The sequence below is a fragment of the Phocoena sinus genome, chromosome 8 (assembly GCF_008692025.1).
Source record: "Phocoena sinus isolate mPhoSin1 chromosome 8, mPhoSin1.pri, whole genome shotgun sequence".
NCBI lineage: Eukaryota > Metazoa > Chordata > Mammalia > Artiodactyla > Phocoenidae > Phocoena > Phocoena sinus.
In genome coordinates, this window is record NC_045770.1 from 63,698,447 (window position 1) to 63,716,451 (window position 18,005).

The 18,005-nt window shown below is 39.8% G+C and overlaps 1 protein-coding gene across 2 annotated transcripts in view; it reads right to left on the reverse strand.

Annotated features, from left to right (window-relative positions):
• The window catches only part of DENND5A (DENN domain containing 5A), a 109,556-nt gene that overhangs the window by 13,854 nt on the left and 77,697 nt on the right, over nt 1–18,005 (reverse strand). For both annotated transcript variants that reach the window (XM_032641656.1, XM_032641657.1), the window contains 5 exons: nt 14,044–14,194; nt 12,580–12,673; nt 10,254–10,385; nt 5,635–5,787; nt 30–114 (listed from right to left, as the gene is read on the reverse strand). In XM_032641656.1, the coding sequence (XP_032497547.1) occupies nt 30–114; nt 5,635–5,787; nt 10,254–10,385; nt 12,580–12,673; nt 14,044–14,194 (615 nt within the window). The remainder of the gene's footprint in view (nt 1–29; nt 115–5,634; nt 5,788–10,253; nt 10,386–12,579; nt 12,674–14,043; nt 14,195–18,005) is intronic.

Consider the following 18,005-nt stretch of genomic DNA (forward strand, 5'->3'; position numbering starts at 1 on the left):
TTTGGCCAATGGTGCAGAAACCATCTTACCTGAGGTACTGAGGTTTCCTGATGTGAGTTTTCTCTGCCGGTTTTCCTGATAATGTAACAGGTGGGACCACAAGGCTGATTTCCCCTGGAACCAATGCAAGGGAGAAATATCTATCAGTTTAGATTTCTAAGGGCAAGGCATCTTGTGAGCAAAGTCAGAGATAATTTGAACATATAGATATGCGCTTTTGCTAAAAAGTATCTGTCCTATTTGTTATCTCAATGTACACTCAGATGCAATGTATACAAATATATATCCCCTTACTAAAATCCAGGAGAAATATAAAGAAGAATGGAAGGGAACAGAAAAAGAAATGATCCCCCACTAGGAATAGGAAGGACGTGGCCAAAAAAGAGCCTGGGAATGGACCAGTGGATAAGAAAGAAAAAAGCAAATAACCTATCAATCTCTAAATGGTCTGTTGGTTGAAGGTCAGCTTGGGTAGTGCATGATGGCTTTTGCACAGAGGAATGGATACCGAGCCTACAACATTCTGTGACAGCTCCCGAATTTCCTAAAATATTTAAAGGCATTCCTGCCCTTAGTGCAGCCTAGGGAGGGTAAGTCATCACAAGGATGGGGATTTACTGTGGAAGGTACTTTGAAGAAGCCTGCAGGAAAGGAGGCCAGTACTTAACTGCAAATCTGAGATATACTATAGTCGACACAGCAGAACCTTGGCATTTGAAAATATAAAAGCTGCAGTTTAAACTGCTGGAGACACGCAGTGATTTGTCATTTTACCGAGGCACAAATCTGAACAGCATTCTCAAGCCTGACATAAGGAAGCAATTTGCCTACATAGTGAATAAGCCTAGCTGGTCACCCAGCAACTGCTTTGTCTCTTTCTAGTCATCCTTCAGTACACAGTGACCCTTGTTATGGGATTAAAAACTTTATTTCAGATTCATGGTAAATGTTCCTATATAGTTGATATAATATAAATGTAGTATAAGTTTGTTTTAATAGTAGGATTTATTATGATCATTTTATAAGTCACTTAGTTTCTGTATTTCATAAAAGTAAGAGTAACAATAAGCACAGAAGCTACGTCTTGAATTTTTCTATGAACTAAGCACTATGTTATATGTTTAAAATACAATACTCTGTTTAATGCTTTCAACACTCCTAAAAGGTAGGTACCTCTATCCCCATTTTCTTTAGAAAAGAGCAAATTGAGGATCAGAAAGACTAAGTAACTTGGAAAAGATCACACAGCTAGGAAGCAGAGTGTTGGGCAAGCTTAAGTATATCTAATATTAGAACCATTGCTGTTAATAATGATGCTATACGGCTGCTTCTGGAAGAGAGCATTTAACTTCTGAAGTTATATTTTCTGAAGAAAATTTTATTCTCTGGAATGAATGTGAGGATTTTAGGTCTCAAGATTTTCCCCCTGAGAATATTGAGGATCTGTTTTATTCTTAACCTCCAACTTGATCTGTTTTGGGGGGAAAAAATCAAGCATTTGAATGGAAAAAAACCCCTCATCTATAGATCAGCAAGCTGTTGACATAAACTTGCTGTAAGTTTGGCTTTCCTACAAGATTTAACCAACTTAAAACCCAACAACCCCAATGGCAGTTTTTTAAAAATCACACAAGTTAAGACTAGACAAGACCATTTTTTAAAATTCACTGAATTACCAAACGTTTGAGAAAACAGCTGTTCAACAACATCAATGAGACTACTCCTAAACTGTTACCAACTGGTATATTAATACAATGTATGTAGAAGACAATACGAGACCTTAAAATATTCATGCTCTTTGATTTAGTAATACAACTTCTAGAAACCCATTCATCCATCCATTTACTGAAACCATAGCATAGGCCCCTAAAAAGGCAGAGACAGCCTTTTTCATCACTGTATCCCCAAAATCTGGGCAGATGAGGAAAGCAGTCTCCCTTAACAGAACTGTCTGGAAGTAAAGTACAGCTGGTCACCAGAGAGTTCTCACATGCAATGATACCGAAGAGCCAAAGGCAAGAGCAACACCAGGCCACTGTGCCAGAAGGACGCCTGGGTGCTCAGTGATTGCACTGGTGAGGACGGAGAGCCAGGGCAAGAGTGAGAGAGCAGCAGCTGGGCTGAAACCTAGTGACAGGGCACTGGGGGTTTTCTAGTTCAAGAGACATGGATTATTCTTTTCCTCTTTTGCAAAGGGGCTGATTGGGATTGCAAGATTCAATACAGTCCCACTACCCATTTGGGAACGTGGCCACACAATATATAGCACCAGATTCTCCAAGAATGTCACATGCATGAAAGATGAGAAACAACCCCTTTTCATTTACCAGTCCTCAAATGGCAGCAGTTACAAAAACAGTATGAAAAAAACAAACCTCACCTTTAATTGTCAGAAAACATACTAAAGGAGAAAGTCCATGTCCTCGGAAAATGTCACCGAAAGCCAAAGAGAATGGTGAGGATAACAGAGGTTTTTATGAGGACTTGCGGCAGGCAGCCCTGCAGGCAGCTAATAACAAAACCTAGGAGGCCAGCAGCAAAAACTGCGGTTTGGGTTCTCTCTACTTTCTAAGCAGATACTATGGGTAGTTGCTCAGTAACGTACCCCAAAAATCAGAAAATGGGTAGTTGCTCAGTGACGTGGCCAAAAAATCAGAAAAATCAAATAACTCAAACAACCAATAATAAAGGATTGATTCAGATCACCCTCTGAGAGTGAATTTGATCGCAATCGGGTACACGATGGAAGAGACCAGGGAGCCAGGTTATAATCCCTGGACTGCAACATAACTGAAGAATGTCTCAGCAGGAGAAAAGTAGTCTAAACACAGGCTAACAAAATGGAGGCCTAAGGAGAACATGCTGTAGGAACCCCACAAAGACAATCAGGGATTTCAATCCCCAACTGAACAATCCCTACCAGCAGGCACAGACCCTTACTTCCTTCTGTGACACTGTCAGTGGTTTACTTTTAGAGCTCCAAAAGCAGGACTAAGAACAAAATGTAACCTCAATTGAAAAGCCCCCACTATTTCTCTACTGGTTTCTCACCAGTAAGTAGCCTCTGTCTATCCAAACTGAGAGGGGGATCAAATGGGCTCCAAAAGAAATTCCTCAAGCTATGGGAATTCTTTAAGGATATAGCTGCAAAGCCTCAAGGTTTAAAACACCTATGATGATATGGTATTATCATTTTTTTAATGCCTCATTAACTCCCTGAAGACTTTTATGGAGAATATCAAGAAGTTTTGAGAGGCATATGTTTTACAAAAAAACCGAAAGAGCTCAACTATATTGCCAGGCTTGCTAAACTTCAAAGAAAATGATAAAATGATTATGTATATTCTACTAATTTATACAGAGAAAAGGAAAGAAACAGAAATCCTTCATGTAGAACCCAGCATAATAAGAGCTGTCATATGCTGCATACCCACCGCATGCCAGGTATTTTTTTTTACTACATCTAATTATCATAACAATCCTGAAAGTTGGGTTTTAGCTCACAGTGTTGCTACTATACTACAAGACTCTCAACATTTTAGGGATGTGATACACTATTATTAACACTTTAAAAAATCTATAATCACAGTGCTGTTTGTAATACTGAAAAATCAGAAATAACTCAACCAATAATAAAGGATTGATTCAAGTACTGCACATCTATACAATGGAAACAATTAAAACTGAGATTTTAGAGGAATAACCACAAACATTTACAGAGAAACTCCCAGATACCAGGCTGTGAGCTTAGTGCTTTACACAAATTATCTTATCAAATCCTCACAAGAATCCTACAGAGGTGGTTATTTTAAAATTCCATCATACACATGAGGAAACAGAAGCTTAGAGAAGCGAGGTACCATGCTCAGTTTCGTAAACTTAAAGCAGGAATTAAACCCAGGACTATCTGATTTATAGTCTCAGCTCTTAAACACTTACTATACTATCACCTAATTAGTTAAGGACATGGAAAAGATATTCTGAGGCAAGAAAAAACAAGTTCCAAAACATTATGTACAGTATGATCCCATTTGGATTTTTTTTAAAAACAGCTTTATTGAGACATACTTCACATTACCATAAAATTCATACTTATAAAGTGTACAAAGTTCTGTACCAAAAAAAAAAAAATCTGTTTCAGTATAGTCACAGAGTTGTGCAACCATCACCACTACCTAATTTTAGGTGATTTTTACCACCCCAAAAAACCCATTAGCAGTCACTCCTTATCCCTCCCTAGCCTGTGGCAACCCCTAATCTACTTTCTATCTATGGATTTGCCTGTTCTGGACATTTTATAGAAATGAGATCATATACTATGTGGTCTTCTGTGACTGACTTCTTCCTCTTAGTACGTTTTCAAATTTCATCTATATTCTACCATGTATCCACACTTCATTCCTTTTATTGCTGAAAAATATTCCACTGTATGAATACACCACATTCAGTTTATCCATTCACCAGCTTATGGACATTTGGGTTGTCCCAACTTTTGGTTATTAGGAATAATACTGCTAGGAATATGAACATTTTCATACACATATTTACATAGACATGTTTCCCTTTCTCTTGAGTACATAGCTAGAAGTGGACTTGCTGGGTCATATGATAACTCTAACATTTCAAGGAATTGCCAGATTGTTTTCCAAAGAGGCTGCACCACTTTACATTCCCATCAGCAATATCTGAAGGTTCCAATTTCTCTGCATCCTTACTAACTCTTGTTATTGTCTGTCTTCTTTATTTTAGCTATCCTAGTAGATATGAAAAGGTATCTCACTGCAGTTCTGTTGGATTTTTAAATATACAGCTGTACATGGGCATACGTGTACAGAAAAATGTTTTGAAGGACAGATGAGGTAGATTGTCTCTATGCCCATGAGAATGAAAACTCCAGGAGGGCAGAGGTCTTGGTCTGCTTTGTTCACTGAGGTATCTCAAGTACCTACAACAGTGCCTGGCACACTGCAGGCCCTAAATAAATATTTGCTGGATACTTATATATTTCCTAATTTTTCCATAATAAAGCTGCTTTTGAAAACTTTTCAAGTTCTTTTCAAATTTAAAAATGCATGAAAGTGTAAGCTGTCTATCTTGCCTAGTTATTCAAAGTACAGTATTTTGAAATAAGGAGATTCTCTTGGTATTAAGCAGTAAAAATCAAACTTACTCAACTTTTTTGGTATTCTCTCAGATCTTTAGGAGGTTAAGCTATCTGCTTATAAAAGAAATGTTAATGACAGACCTTTTCCCACTGGGAATGTACAAATAGTGAAGGACCCTTAAAATACATTTGGTACTTCCTGAGCTCCAAGTTCTCTTTCTTTTGTGTTCTATCTCCAGACTAGGACCAGCTACCAAACAGGATCTATCAGTTTGGCCTTCAGCTCTGTTTGCAGGAAAAAAGATGCCACTTTTAAAATGTCTGACAAATACACAGATTTATAAAGCTTATTTTTAAAGAAGATAGCTTGGGTCACATTTATTTACTTATTTGTTGAACTATTTCAAGTCTCACTCCAAAAGCACCATGCACCATTCTTCAAAGCCAGTCAGCTGGAAAAGTGTGGGAAAGCTAGTAAGCAAAAACAGGAAGACAGTCTGCTCAACAGGGAGAGGCCAGACATTCATTACCTGTTTCACTTGTAGCCCATGACTCCAAATCCTTTCCAGGAGGTCACAAAGGCTGGCAATCAAGGTGTTCTCTTCCACCCCTGTGATGTTCACCTCCCCGTGCCCTAGCTCCACAGCCTCTCGGCCCATCTTCTCCACCAGCATCCTCTTGGTCTATAAGAAATCAGTCGGTAAGATTAGACACCCACAGTTAGCCAGATCACATTCAACTAGAGAGGGTTGTGGCCAACTGCCCAGCATATCTGCTGGGCTGGGAGTAAGACCCACAGATAAACAGTGTATTTATTCTCCACCACTGAGGTCAGGTTATAGTAGAGGGCCTTCTTCAAAGAAGATAAAAACACAGAAATCACTATTTGACCCTGGGCAAGTGATTTCATCACTCTAGATCCAGTTTTTACATTTATGAGATGAAAAGAGTTGAATAAAACCCTTTGGTCATGCTCATCTCTGATATTCTCTGATTCTGACTGCTTAACTGACCCTATTAAACAAACCTTTCAGCATTTAATCCTAGAAATATATCTAAAGTATCCATCAAGGGGATGAAAAGTTGAAGAGGAATAATTTACTTTTATGTAAAATTTTTCACATGCTCATTGTAAAACAAAAACAAAAAAACACACTGAATAATGATAATTGCAGCTTTGTGCCAGGCACTGTACTAAGTATTACATTATCTCATTTAAGCCTAATAACTCTATGAGAAGTATTATTATTTTTCACAATTTACTGATAAGGAAATTGAGGTCAGAGAACTTAAGTAACTTGCCCAAATTCACACAGCAAAGAAGCAGCAAATCTGGTCTTCGAACCTAAAGCTGCCTGAATATTGAATCCAAGTTCTTAAGGAAGATTTAATCATGTTATAAATTTGTGACATATAAAAATCTAGGGGCTTCCCTGGTGGCGCAGTGGTTAAGAATCCGCCTGCCAGTGCAGGGGACACGGATTCCAGCCCCAGTCCGAGAAGATCCCACATGTCACGGAGAAAATAAGCCTGTGCGCCACAACTACTGAGCTTGCGCTCAAGAGCCCACAAGCCACAACTACTGAGCCCACGTGACACAACTACCGAAGCCCGTGTGCCTAGAGCCCGTGCTCCGCAACAAGAGAAGCCACCACAATGAGAAGCCTGCGCACCGCGACGATGAACAGCTCCCACTCGCCGCAACTAGAGAAAGCCCTCGCGCAGCAACAAAGACCCAACACAGCCAAAAATGAAAATCAATAAAATAAATTTATAAAAAAAAAACAAGAATCTAAAGAGCAAGGAAAAATATCACCCCATACCCTACCCTGCAGAAGCAACAACTCTTAACACTTTGGCATATTTCTTTCCAGTGTTACTATTTTTAATTTTTTATTGTGAAATATATCTCATATACAGATACATATATGTGTGTATGTGAGTGTATACTATTAGACTATCATAACCATCAATGAGATTAAGAAAAAAAATATTGCCCATCTATACCTTTGAAGAATCCCATGTGCCTTCTCCAATCACCTTTCCCACTCTAGAAGTGATCACTGTTCTGACTTACACAGTAAAACTACAGAAATGCAAGGAAATGATTAACACCTATATTTGTATCCCTAAACAATGTAGTTTAGTTTTGCCAGTATGGTTTTTTTGTTGTTATTTTCTTTTTAAAATTTATTTATTTTATTTATTTATTTTTGGCTGCATTGGGTCTTTGTTGCTGTGTGCAGGCTTCCTCTAGTTGTGGCGAGCGGGGACCACTCCTCGTTGCAGTGTGCAGGCTTCGCATTGCACTGGCTTTTCTTGTTGCGGAGCGCGGGCTCTAGGCTCTCGGGCTTCAGCAGTTGTGGCACACGGGCTCAGCAGTTGTGGCTCATGGGCTCTAGAGCGCAGGCTCAGTAATTGTGGCGCATGGGCTTAGTTGCTCCACGGCATGTGGGATCTCCCCAGACCAGGGCTCGAACCCGTTTCCCCTGCATTGGCAGGCAGATTCTTAACCACTGCACCACCAGGGAAGCCCCTTTTGTTATTTTCTTTTTCACTTAACTTTATGTTTGTGAAATTCATACACACTGATCAATATATCTGTTGTCTATTTCCACGCTGTATAGCATTCCACTGTATAAATATACTGCAATTTATTATTTATTCTCCTACTGACTGGCATTTGGGTTGTTTCCGGTTTGGGACTATTACAAAGAATTCTGCTGTAAACGTCTCGTACATATCTCCTGGGTCATGCTGCAAAGGTTTCTCTAGGGAATATACCTAGGAGAAGAATACTGGATAATAAATGCTATGCTGTTTTGCAAAGCAATCATAACAATTTACATTTCCAACAGTATCAGAGTTCCCTGTTGCTCCACATGCTAGCCAACAGTTGATAGTGTTAGGCTATTCTTCAATTCTAACATGTACACTTTTCCACGTATCAACAAATCTGAAATTAGGATATATTTCACCATCATTGTTGACCAGGCAGTAGACATAAGAAAGTTGTCACTGCCAGAACATGCATCTCAAAACTTGAGAATGAATGCAAGGGGCATGGAAAACAAATCCCAGAGACAAGAGACAAGCCCTCTTTCAAAAAAGGCAGCATCACCAATGTTCTTGATGGGATAAAAGACATTATTGAGAAAAATCATGGATATCAACGATTTAGAATGAACTGATGAAGTTTTTAAGATGCCTGAATTCAAAATATCAGTACTGGTATATCAACCTAACTTGTAACAGTAATAATTTTTTCTTCAAGAGAAAGTATATTTGATTTCATTCCATAAATAAGCATCACTTAGAAACTGAAATGCAGGAAAATCTTTTTTTTCCATTAATGAATAAACAGGATGTAGTAGGGGCCAAGTTAGTTCAACCGTCCTAAAAAGCACAGTATACTGACTTGGTTGAAAGGCTGTATTTTTATTAGAAATTTAAGTTCTGAACTAAAATATTAAAAGTTAAGAATTACTATCTTGGGACTTCCCTGGCGGCACAGTGGTTAAGAATCCCTCTGCCAATGCAGGGGACATGGGTTTGATCCCTGGTCCCAGAAGATCCCACATGCCGCAGAGCAACTAAGCCTGTGCACCACAAGTACTGAGCCTGCGCTCTAAAGCCCGCAAGCCACAACTACTGAGCCCACGTGCCACAACTACTGAAGCCTGCGCACCTAGAGCCCGTGCTCTGCAACAAGAGAAGCCACCACAATGAGAAGCCCGTACACTGCAACAAAGAGTAGCCCCCACTCACTGCAACCAGAGAAAGCCCGTTGCAGCAACGAAGACCCAAGGCAACCAAAAATAAAAATAATAATTTTAAAAATAAAAGAAAGCAGATCTCTACAAATCTGTTATTAAAAAAAAAAAAAAAAGACTATCTTTTGATCCAGCAATCCCACTTCTGAGTATATATCCAAAAGAACTGAAATTAGGATCTCAAAGAAATATCTGCTTCCCCATGTTCATTGCAGCATTATTCATGAAAGCCTAGATATAGAAACTACCCAAGTATCTACCAATAGATGAATGGCTAAACAATATGTGGTATATACATACATATGATGGAGTATTATTCAGCCTCTAAAAAGCCTTAAAAAAGAAGGAAATCCTGCCATTTGCAGCAACGTGGATGAACCTGGACGACATTATGCTAAGTGAAATAAGCCAAACAGGACAAATACTACATGATTCCACTTATATAAGGTATCTGAAATAGTCAAACAAATTCACAGAAGCAGAGAATAGAATGGTGGTTGCTAGGGGCTGTGGGGAGGGAAAAATAGAATTGTTGCTCAAGAGGTATGAAGTTTCAGTATTCATAGGTAAGAAGAATAAGCTCTGGAGATCTGCTGTACAACACAGCACCTATAATAATACAATATTGTGCAATTTAAAATATGTTAAGAGGACAGATCTCATGTTGTGCTCTTACCCCCCAAACAAACAAAAAACGCAAAAGAATATAAGGAAATTTTTGGAAGTGACAGATATGTCTACCTTGATTGGTGGTAACAGTATCACCAGTGTATGCATATGTCCAAACTCATCAAGATGTATACATTATATGTGTGCAATTTTTTGTATATCAATTATACCTTAATAAAGCTTTAAAAAATCACTCTTCTTGTAGAATGGAAAAAAAAACATGCCAACAGCAAGCTTAAACTGAATAATACACCTTGATCTGGCACACAGTAGGCACTCAGCGAATTCTTGTTTCTAGACACGAGATCAGTGCTATCAGATTAAATCAGAGAGGCAAAAACATTTGCATACATGTAAGACTAATCTGTTGAAGACAATACAACTACATTACTTACTTAAGATACTACTTACTTAAAATTAATGATTTTAAGTAACATAAGATGTCTAAAATTAAAAACTACATCTGTCTCTCAGTTTTAAAGAATACATATTAAGTTTTTATCAAGCAAAGTGTGCTTGCTCTCAATTAATGGTATATTTTCTTTAAAACAAATACACCTAATTCCAAGTTAAAAGGATCTTAACATTAGTACTATCCCATTATATTAACAATGTTTTCAAAATCAAGAAAAGAGTGGTCAGAGCTAAGCCTTGGTCTCATCTTGGCTGCCAAGGAAAATACACATTCAGAAGTGTCCACAGCTCACCTTGTTGCGGCATTCCTTCAGCAGACCCTCCACAAACTTCCAGTTGGTTTGGGCAATCACTGACGGGGAAAGGTTGGACAGTTTGGGCTGGCGGATGGTGCTGCCCATATTCCTGGCTTCCTGGATGTACTTCTAAAGCAAAAGGAAAAATCATAGACTCTTAGTGCCCATGCACACAGACCACAGGCAACCAGTACTGATGGGGCCTGAAGAGGGCACTATCACCCCGCACTTTCTTACTGCCTCTTTCCTAGGCTCAGGGCAAAGTTTAAAATGCAGTGCTTGTATCTTAGGGAAAACTGAGAAAATATGATGAATTAATTCTGTTTTTTCTAATGTAAAGCCCTCTTGGCTTTAATGATACAAGAGGTAAAAAACATATGGCTGCAACATGTATGAGTGTGCCAACTCCTATGAGTAGGCAAACCAACTCAAATCGAGTGCTATTGAGGAAAATCATTTTCCCACCAAGTTTGGAGGAATTTAATTCCTCTGCTCATATCAAAGATATCCACCCTTGCTAAATTAGGGCCTGAAGAACATGTGTGTACACTCAAAACAACAACTGCATTTTCTGATCTTCTACAGTTTGCTGGTGATTCCCCATATGCTGTCTGTTTTAACATATAACCAAATCAATGCAGTAAACTGCACACTGACATCCTCTCAGTATCCCAGGTTCACAACCAACATTTGTACTCCCAACTTCTTTCTCTCCCCATATTTATTCCAGTACTACAATTCTGTCCATTCTATCTTCTGGCCCCTCAATCTGCCCCTACTACCAGCCCCTAAGATTAGGCTTCAATTACTATCACCTGCACTACTGCTACCTGCTCCTAACTTGCTAGCTACCTCCAGTTCCTCTTGCCTCCCAAATATTCTGCCCACAGCCTCCTTCACACAACCACCACCAAACTTTGGATCCTGCCACCTCCTTTATTTGCAATACTCATCTTTGTCCCTAACAATCCTATCATCCTCAAGACTCAAACAGATGCTGGTTCCTCCAAACAGTCTTGTTTGAGATTACCCCAGACAGAAATGACCTCTGCTTTCTCTAATCAGTGATCAAACACTGGCGTGCCTCTCATATGGCCCTTTCATATGGCCTTTGCTCCCTTAATAAACTGGTATTCCCTGAGGACAAGGCTACCTCCTAATCTTTATATTTCAAAGTGTTTACTATAGTGATTTTGACCAAGAAAACGTACTCAATAAACACTGCTGAAAGAAATAATATGGAGGTGAGGTGGAAGACCCAGGGGAGACTTTTAAAGTAACATCCATACCCAACACCCATTAGGCCACCCTCACAAAAACGCCAAGTACAATTGTACCCTATAAACCAGCAGTTAAAAATTCATAACCATATTTTGCAATATTAATTTATTCCTTTAAAAAACAGCAAAGGCAAAATATTTTCCCATTCATTGAGATGCCAGACACATATGAAAACAACATGCTTTACTGTATTTCATCATATAAAATGCAAACTGCAGGGTCTTTTCTCAAAGAGAAGTTTCTGAAATAGGTTTCTGAAGTTGAAGCTCCATTTTCACAAGTTCTCTGCAACTCAGTAAGGCAGGGTCTCCAACCTGAAGTTTATAATAGAAACTTTACTGGGAACAAGTTACAGCAGAGCTGAGAAACTCAGCTTACAAGCAATAAGGACTCAGGTCAATTCAAGAATCCTCAATCCGCACGCACCTGATAATAATATTCTTTTGCTCCTCTGAGAAAAAAAGTCAAGATTACCTGTTTTAAATTAAGATAAAGAGAAAAATAGGGAAAAAGGCTCCTCCTCCCCAGGTTCAGAGAGTCACAGCATTAACCCAAGTTCAGCTTTTCCTTTTTCTCACTCTAACAAAATTAACTTCTTTACCACCATACCACACACACACACACAAAAGCCTCAAAAATTTTAAAGGGATTTTTCCCAAGTTTTAGAATCTTATCTTCTGAGGTTCCTGTCAGCCCTCCCACTCTCCCAACCCCTGGGAGGAAGTGAGTATCATGCATGAGTGACTACTGAAAGGACAGTGAAAGGCTCTCTTCCAAGCACTGGTTATCATTCCTGAACAGAGGTACAAATCTGGTTCAGGGAGAGGACGCACATGGCTAGTGGCCCTGCTGCCCCTTGTGAAACACTGTACATCCTGGATTTGTCACAACCGTAGCCCATATCAGGGATCAGGAACTAACTTATTATTAACCCTTCTTTATGAGGAGGATATCTGAATCAGACCAGAGGCCAAGGAAATGAGAAGAAGGAGGGTGTAGCATGATAACAGGGTCATTCCTTGTCATTCTCAAGGTGTCTTACCTCTCTCTGGTCATTGTCTAAACGCAGGTGTTCTGTGTGCTGCTTCTGCCGGTCTTTACGCCTCCACTGGGCAGGGGCATTCCTTTTTGTCCACCTGACAGAATCAAAGCAGACGATTAAGAATATTCCACTAAGAGGGACTTCCCTGGTGGTGCAGTGGTTAAGAATCCGCCTGCCAATGCAGAGGACATGGGTTCGAGCCCTGGGCCGGGAAGATCCCACATGCCGCAGAACAACTAAGCCTGTGCACCACAACTACTGAGCTTGCACTCTACAGCCCGCAAGCCACAACTACTGAGCCCGCGTGCCACAACTACTGAAGCCCGCACGCCTAGAGCCCGTGCTCAACAAAAGAAGCCACCACAATGAGAAGCCTGCGCACCACAACGAAGAGTAGCTCCCACTCGCCACAACTAGAGAAAGCCCGTGCACAGCAACGAAGACCCAACGCAGCCAAAAATAAATGAAGAAAGGAAGGAATGAAGGGAGGGAGGGAGAGAGGGAGGAAAGAAGGAAAGGAAGAAAGAAAGAATATTCTGCTAAGAAAGTAAGGTCAACTGACGGGAGAAAACTTAAACATCTAGGGACCAATGGTGGCCATGGGAAACCACCAAGAAATCACCAGAGATAGCTCAGAAACCTTGAGAAGGGTAGCTTAAAGATCACTTACTGGGCAAGAAAGAGATAACTCCCCAGGGACAGAGACATATCTTTTTTTTAAAATAAATTTATTTACTTTTGGCTGCGTTGGGTCTTCGTTGCTGTGCGTGGGCTTTCTCTAGTTGCATTGCTGTGCATGGGCTTCTCACTGCGGTGGCTTCTCCTGTTGTGGAGCACCAGCTCTAGGCGAGCGGGCTCAGCGGCCATGGCTCACGGGCCTAGTTGCTCCGTGGCACGTGGGATCTTCCCAGACCAGGGCTCAAACCTGTGTCCCCTGCATTGGCATGCAGATTCTTAACCACTGTGCCACCAGGGAAGTCCCAAGAGACATATCTCTCTTGAAACACCTATAAAAACTTCACTTGCAGATCCAAAACTATACTCATTCAACTCTGCCTGGGCATTGATACACTCATCTCCAAAAGTTAACGAAGAACAGCAATTCTGCTAAGCTATCTACTTTCAGTTCAGTTATTTCAACCACCACTTACTAACGATACAGTGCTAGCTAGGTGTTGTATGGATTCAATAATGAGATGATTTCAACCCATCTGCAGTCCGGCCTTTTACAGGCCCTGACACATGGAGCTATCCCAATTTGCACAGTAGAGACAGGAGCTGATGATACTCTGTCACCTGTTTCCTTGTTAAAACAAGTGAACAACCTGGATAGTGTGTGTTTTCTCCATATTTGCTTTACAAATGTCAAGGTCTTCTGGAGATAACAGTCTAGGTCCAGATACTGTATAACCCTCACCAGTGTGGCTAGGGAGCTGAATCAGGGAATCCCTGGGGTTGACTCACTTGTTGCTGGCTGGCCCGGTGGAAAGCACATCAGACTGCAGCTTAGGGAAGAAGCCTGGTTCATACTTCCCTTGTCCAATCTTCATGTCAAGTAAATGGGGGTGAACCGCAGTATGATCGATTTTTGCCAGTCGCAGCTCAATTGCTTTCTCTGGATGAGAGTGAAAAAGTCCAATATTTTAAAAAACATAACATATTCTGGGCCATAAAACAAGTCTCAATAAATTTAAAATAACTTGAATCATACAAAGTATGTCTTGTGACCAACAATAATCAATAATACCTTAAAACTAAAAAACACATTTCTAAATAACCAAGGGGTCAAAAAGGGTATCAGCATGGTTGAGGCTAAAATGGAATGAATTGCCTTTTATTGGATGTAGATTGTGCTCTCTATTGTTAAGAGTACTTGAAACAATTCAGGTTGGTTTTCTTGAAGTAATTTTTATTTATGATTCAGAGAACTCATGTGGATGGAAATCTCTCTGGCCCTCGAAAAACATGCCATCAGCACTCAGAGTCGGTGTTGCCCACTAGATGTTCTGTCTTCTGAATAGAAAAGAGGTGTTATTTAGGGAAAATTATTTTTTTTTTTTTTTTGCGGTACGCGGGCCTCTCACTGCCCTGGCCTCTCCCGTTGCGGAACACAGGCTCCGGATGCGCAGGCTCAGCGGCCATGGCTCACGGGCAGAGCCGCTCCATGGCATGTTGGATCTTCCCAGACCGGGGCACGAACCCGTGTCCGCTGCATCGGCAGGCGGACTCTCAACCACTGCGCCACCAGGTAAGCCCCGAAAATCTTTTTTTTAAGGTATGTGTAGATCATTTACTACTGGATAATATTTGTTCTTTGGTCCCTATATAGTTTTTCTTTAATAGCATATATTTTAGTGGTTGTTTTAAAATTATACAGAGAGCAGAAGTTCTTTATCTGATGTGATTTAGTAGGGTAATGAATTCGATAACTGAAAAAGTCACGTAAGTTTGGGAATCCTAAAAGGATATATACATCCCTTAAACATTTTAATTTAAACCATATGACTGTATAATCGCCAATCTTTTGATGAAGTGTCTGTGCATTTTCTTTGATTATACCCCACTAATCAGGGGTCTGCATTGTTTCTCTTGCATAAATCTCACCCATAATTCATTCACTGAGTTTTCCAGTTTTTAAAGTGGAGCGAGAACTTTTAAAGGACCTTGCAAAAGAACCATAGTAGATGCTAGTTTTCCCAAGTTTTTTGCACTTAAGTGATATGCCTAATTCAATTGCTGTATTTTTAGTGACTTTGCTTTACTGAATCTTTTTAAAGCATTTAATTTTGTTTTCAGAGAAACAGTTCTTTTTTATTGTCCTCATATCTTACCATTTATTTACATAATATTTGGTTAAATTATACAACCCAGTAATAAGTTCAACTAGTGCAGACAAGCTTGGAAACAAATGCATACATTAGTATTTTTAATTAATGTTTTAATTGAAGTATAGTTGATGTACAATAGTATATAAGTTACAGGTGTACAATATAGTGACACACAATTTTTAAAGGTTATATTCCATTTATACATATTATAAAATATTGGCTATATTCCCCACGTTGTACAATGTATCCTTGTAACTTATTTTATACATAACCTTGCATTAGTTTTTGGTGATTTTTTTTGCAAAAGTAATGCAAACTCAAGGCATGCAATCAAAACAATTTTAAAGGGAATAAAATGAAATCTCCTTCCTCTCTGCTTCCTGTGGTAGCCGGAGATCAAGTTTCTTGTGCATCCCTAATGAAATAATAGTTTTTTAAAACAAATAAATAATGTGTGGACAAACAGTGCAGAGAGAATTGAATGTTTCCCTTATGTTTTTTCTTTTGGCTGTGCGGGCTTTCTCTAGTTGTGGTGAGCAGAGGCTACTCTTCGTTGCGATGTGTGGGCTTCTCATTGCGGTGGCTTCTCTTGTTGCAGAGCACGGGCTCTAGGTATGCGGGCTTCAGTAGCTGCGGCGCATGGGCTTAGCAGTTGTGGTGCACGGGCTTAGTTGTTCCGCGGCATGTGGGGTCTTCCCGGACCAGGGATCGAACCCATGTCCCCTGCATTGGCAGGCGGATTCTTAACCACTGCGCTACCAGGGAAGTCCCTGTTTCCCTTTCTTTTTGATCTAAAATCCTACCCTAGTGAAATAATCTCTTGATTTTTTTTCATGCCCTCCTCCTAAATACTTTTATATAATGCACTATTTTTAATGTTGTGTTGCACATGTATTAATTATAATATTAAGTTATATACATTTTGATATACATATGGTATATTAAAGTAAAACTTGGAAAAAAAGCATTTCAGTCATATGGTAGAAATTTAAAATATTACAAAAGGGTGTATGTACAGTGACGTGTTAAGACTTATCACTGTTTCCTGTTTCCTTGCATATACAGCATGTATACCTTTTAAAAACAACACAGATGGGAGCATACTAATCATTATTTTATACCTTCTTTCATTTAACAGTTTATCTTGGAGATATCAGGACATAGATTAAGTTGTTTCCTAAGAACAAAGATTGCATGAGAAACATCCTTGTTCATACAATTTTCACAGAAGTGTGAGTATGCAAGGACAGTTTCTAATTCAATTTCTGATTTGCAGGAACGTCCCTGTAGTTTGTTTTAGGAGTGAACTTATCTGTAAAGTGATCCCAAGTCTAATGTCTTTCTCTGCACAGAGAGAAGTCATAAGAATGTGCTGATTATTCTCTCTTCACCACTCAGAAGTGGTTGTAATCACAGTATGCTTTGCATTATCTCCTTTTGTTAAAAGTAATTGCTCATTACAGCATCATGGGAGCTGTGAGAAAACCCAGAGTTCCCTCGAGCTGAAGTGTTTCCAGTTGATTTTGATTGGCTAAAACTCTCTGGATGCAGATGACCTTCATCTGTTTCCTATTTATTAGTTTCACCTTCTTGGAATGATGAGCACAGAGACAGGCAATGGCAAAGGAGGTACTGATTTTATCGTTTGTACTGGTGTATAGAAATGGATTTTGTGCTGTTGCTTACAGCTCTGGGAGGTCAGCATCCTAGTGTGGGTACCACGGTTTGATGGATCCCGGAGGCATGGTTTATTAGGCCATCCTTCAAGATGAGTTGTTGCTTTTTTAAAATACAAAAATGTAGGGAAAACGAAACCCACAACTCAGACCAGAGAGGCCATAAAATTCCAAGTTTCTAGTATCTGTAAAACCAAACCATATAAATGGAAAGCAGTTTAGCCTTGAAAGGGGAGATGATTTCTCATCCCCTAAAGTGTTTTGTTTCTAAGAATAGCACACTTTCAAGTGCATCACAGGGAATTCTTCAGGGATTTCAATCTGAGGCGAATAAGGTTACCCACTCTAGCAGAAATAAGTGGGCTGAGTTTCAGATACTGGATTAGACTCATCCTGAAGAGTAGGGAAAAACCAGAACTAGATGTCTGTGCTATTGAAAAGCCTGCTTTTATGGACCAGAGGAAGCCCCTTCCTTCAGACTGCAGCATGCCCTGTTTCATGATTAGAGAGTAGATAGATGTTCCCTGACACTGTAACTAGGTACACTATAAGGAGCAGTCCAGTGTCCAGGAAGCCTCATGAGGAAGGCATTTCAGGGACTCCTTTACTCAGTGTCTGTTGGACCCCTATGAGATGTTCTTGTCTCTGAGCAGACCTGTCAGGAATGCCAGCCACGTAAAGGAGTAGCACCTGCTTTATTGACTTTCGGTAAAAGAAGCAGCTTTTTGGTTTTCACATGATTGGAAAGGCCTTGCTCCTTCCTGCCTTTTTATAAAAAAACCCAGAAATGGTGTGTGTCTATATGTGTGTGTACACTGAAACGGGGGGAGAAATTATTCAGTGTAATATTTATTCAAAATGTGTGTTTAAGTGCCAGTGTTGGGACACAGTAAGACTGGACCTTCAGCTTTAAATATCTCTT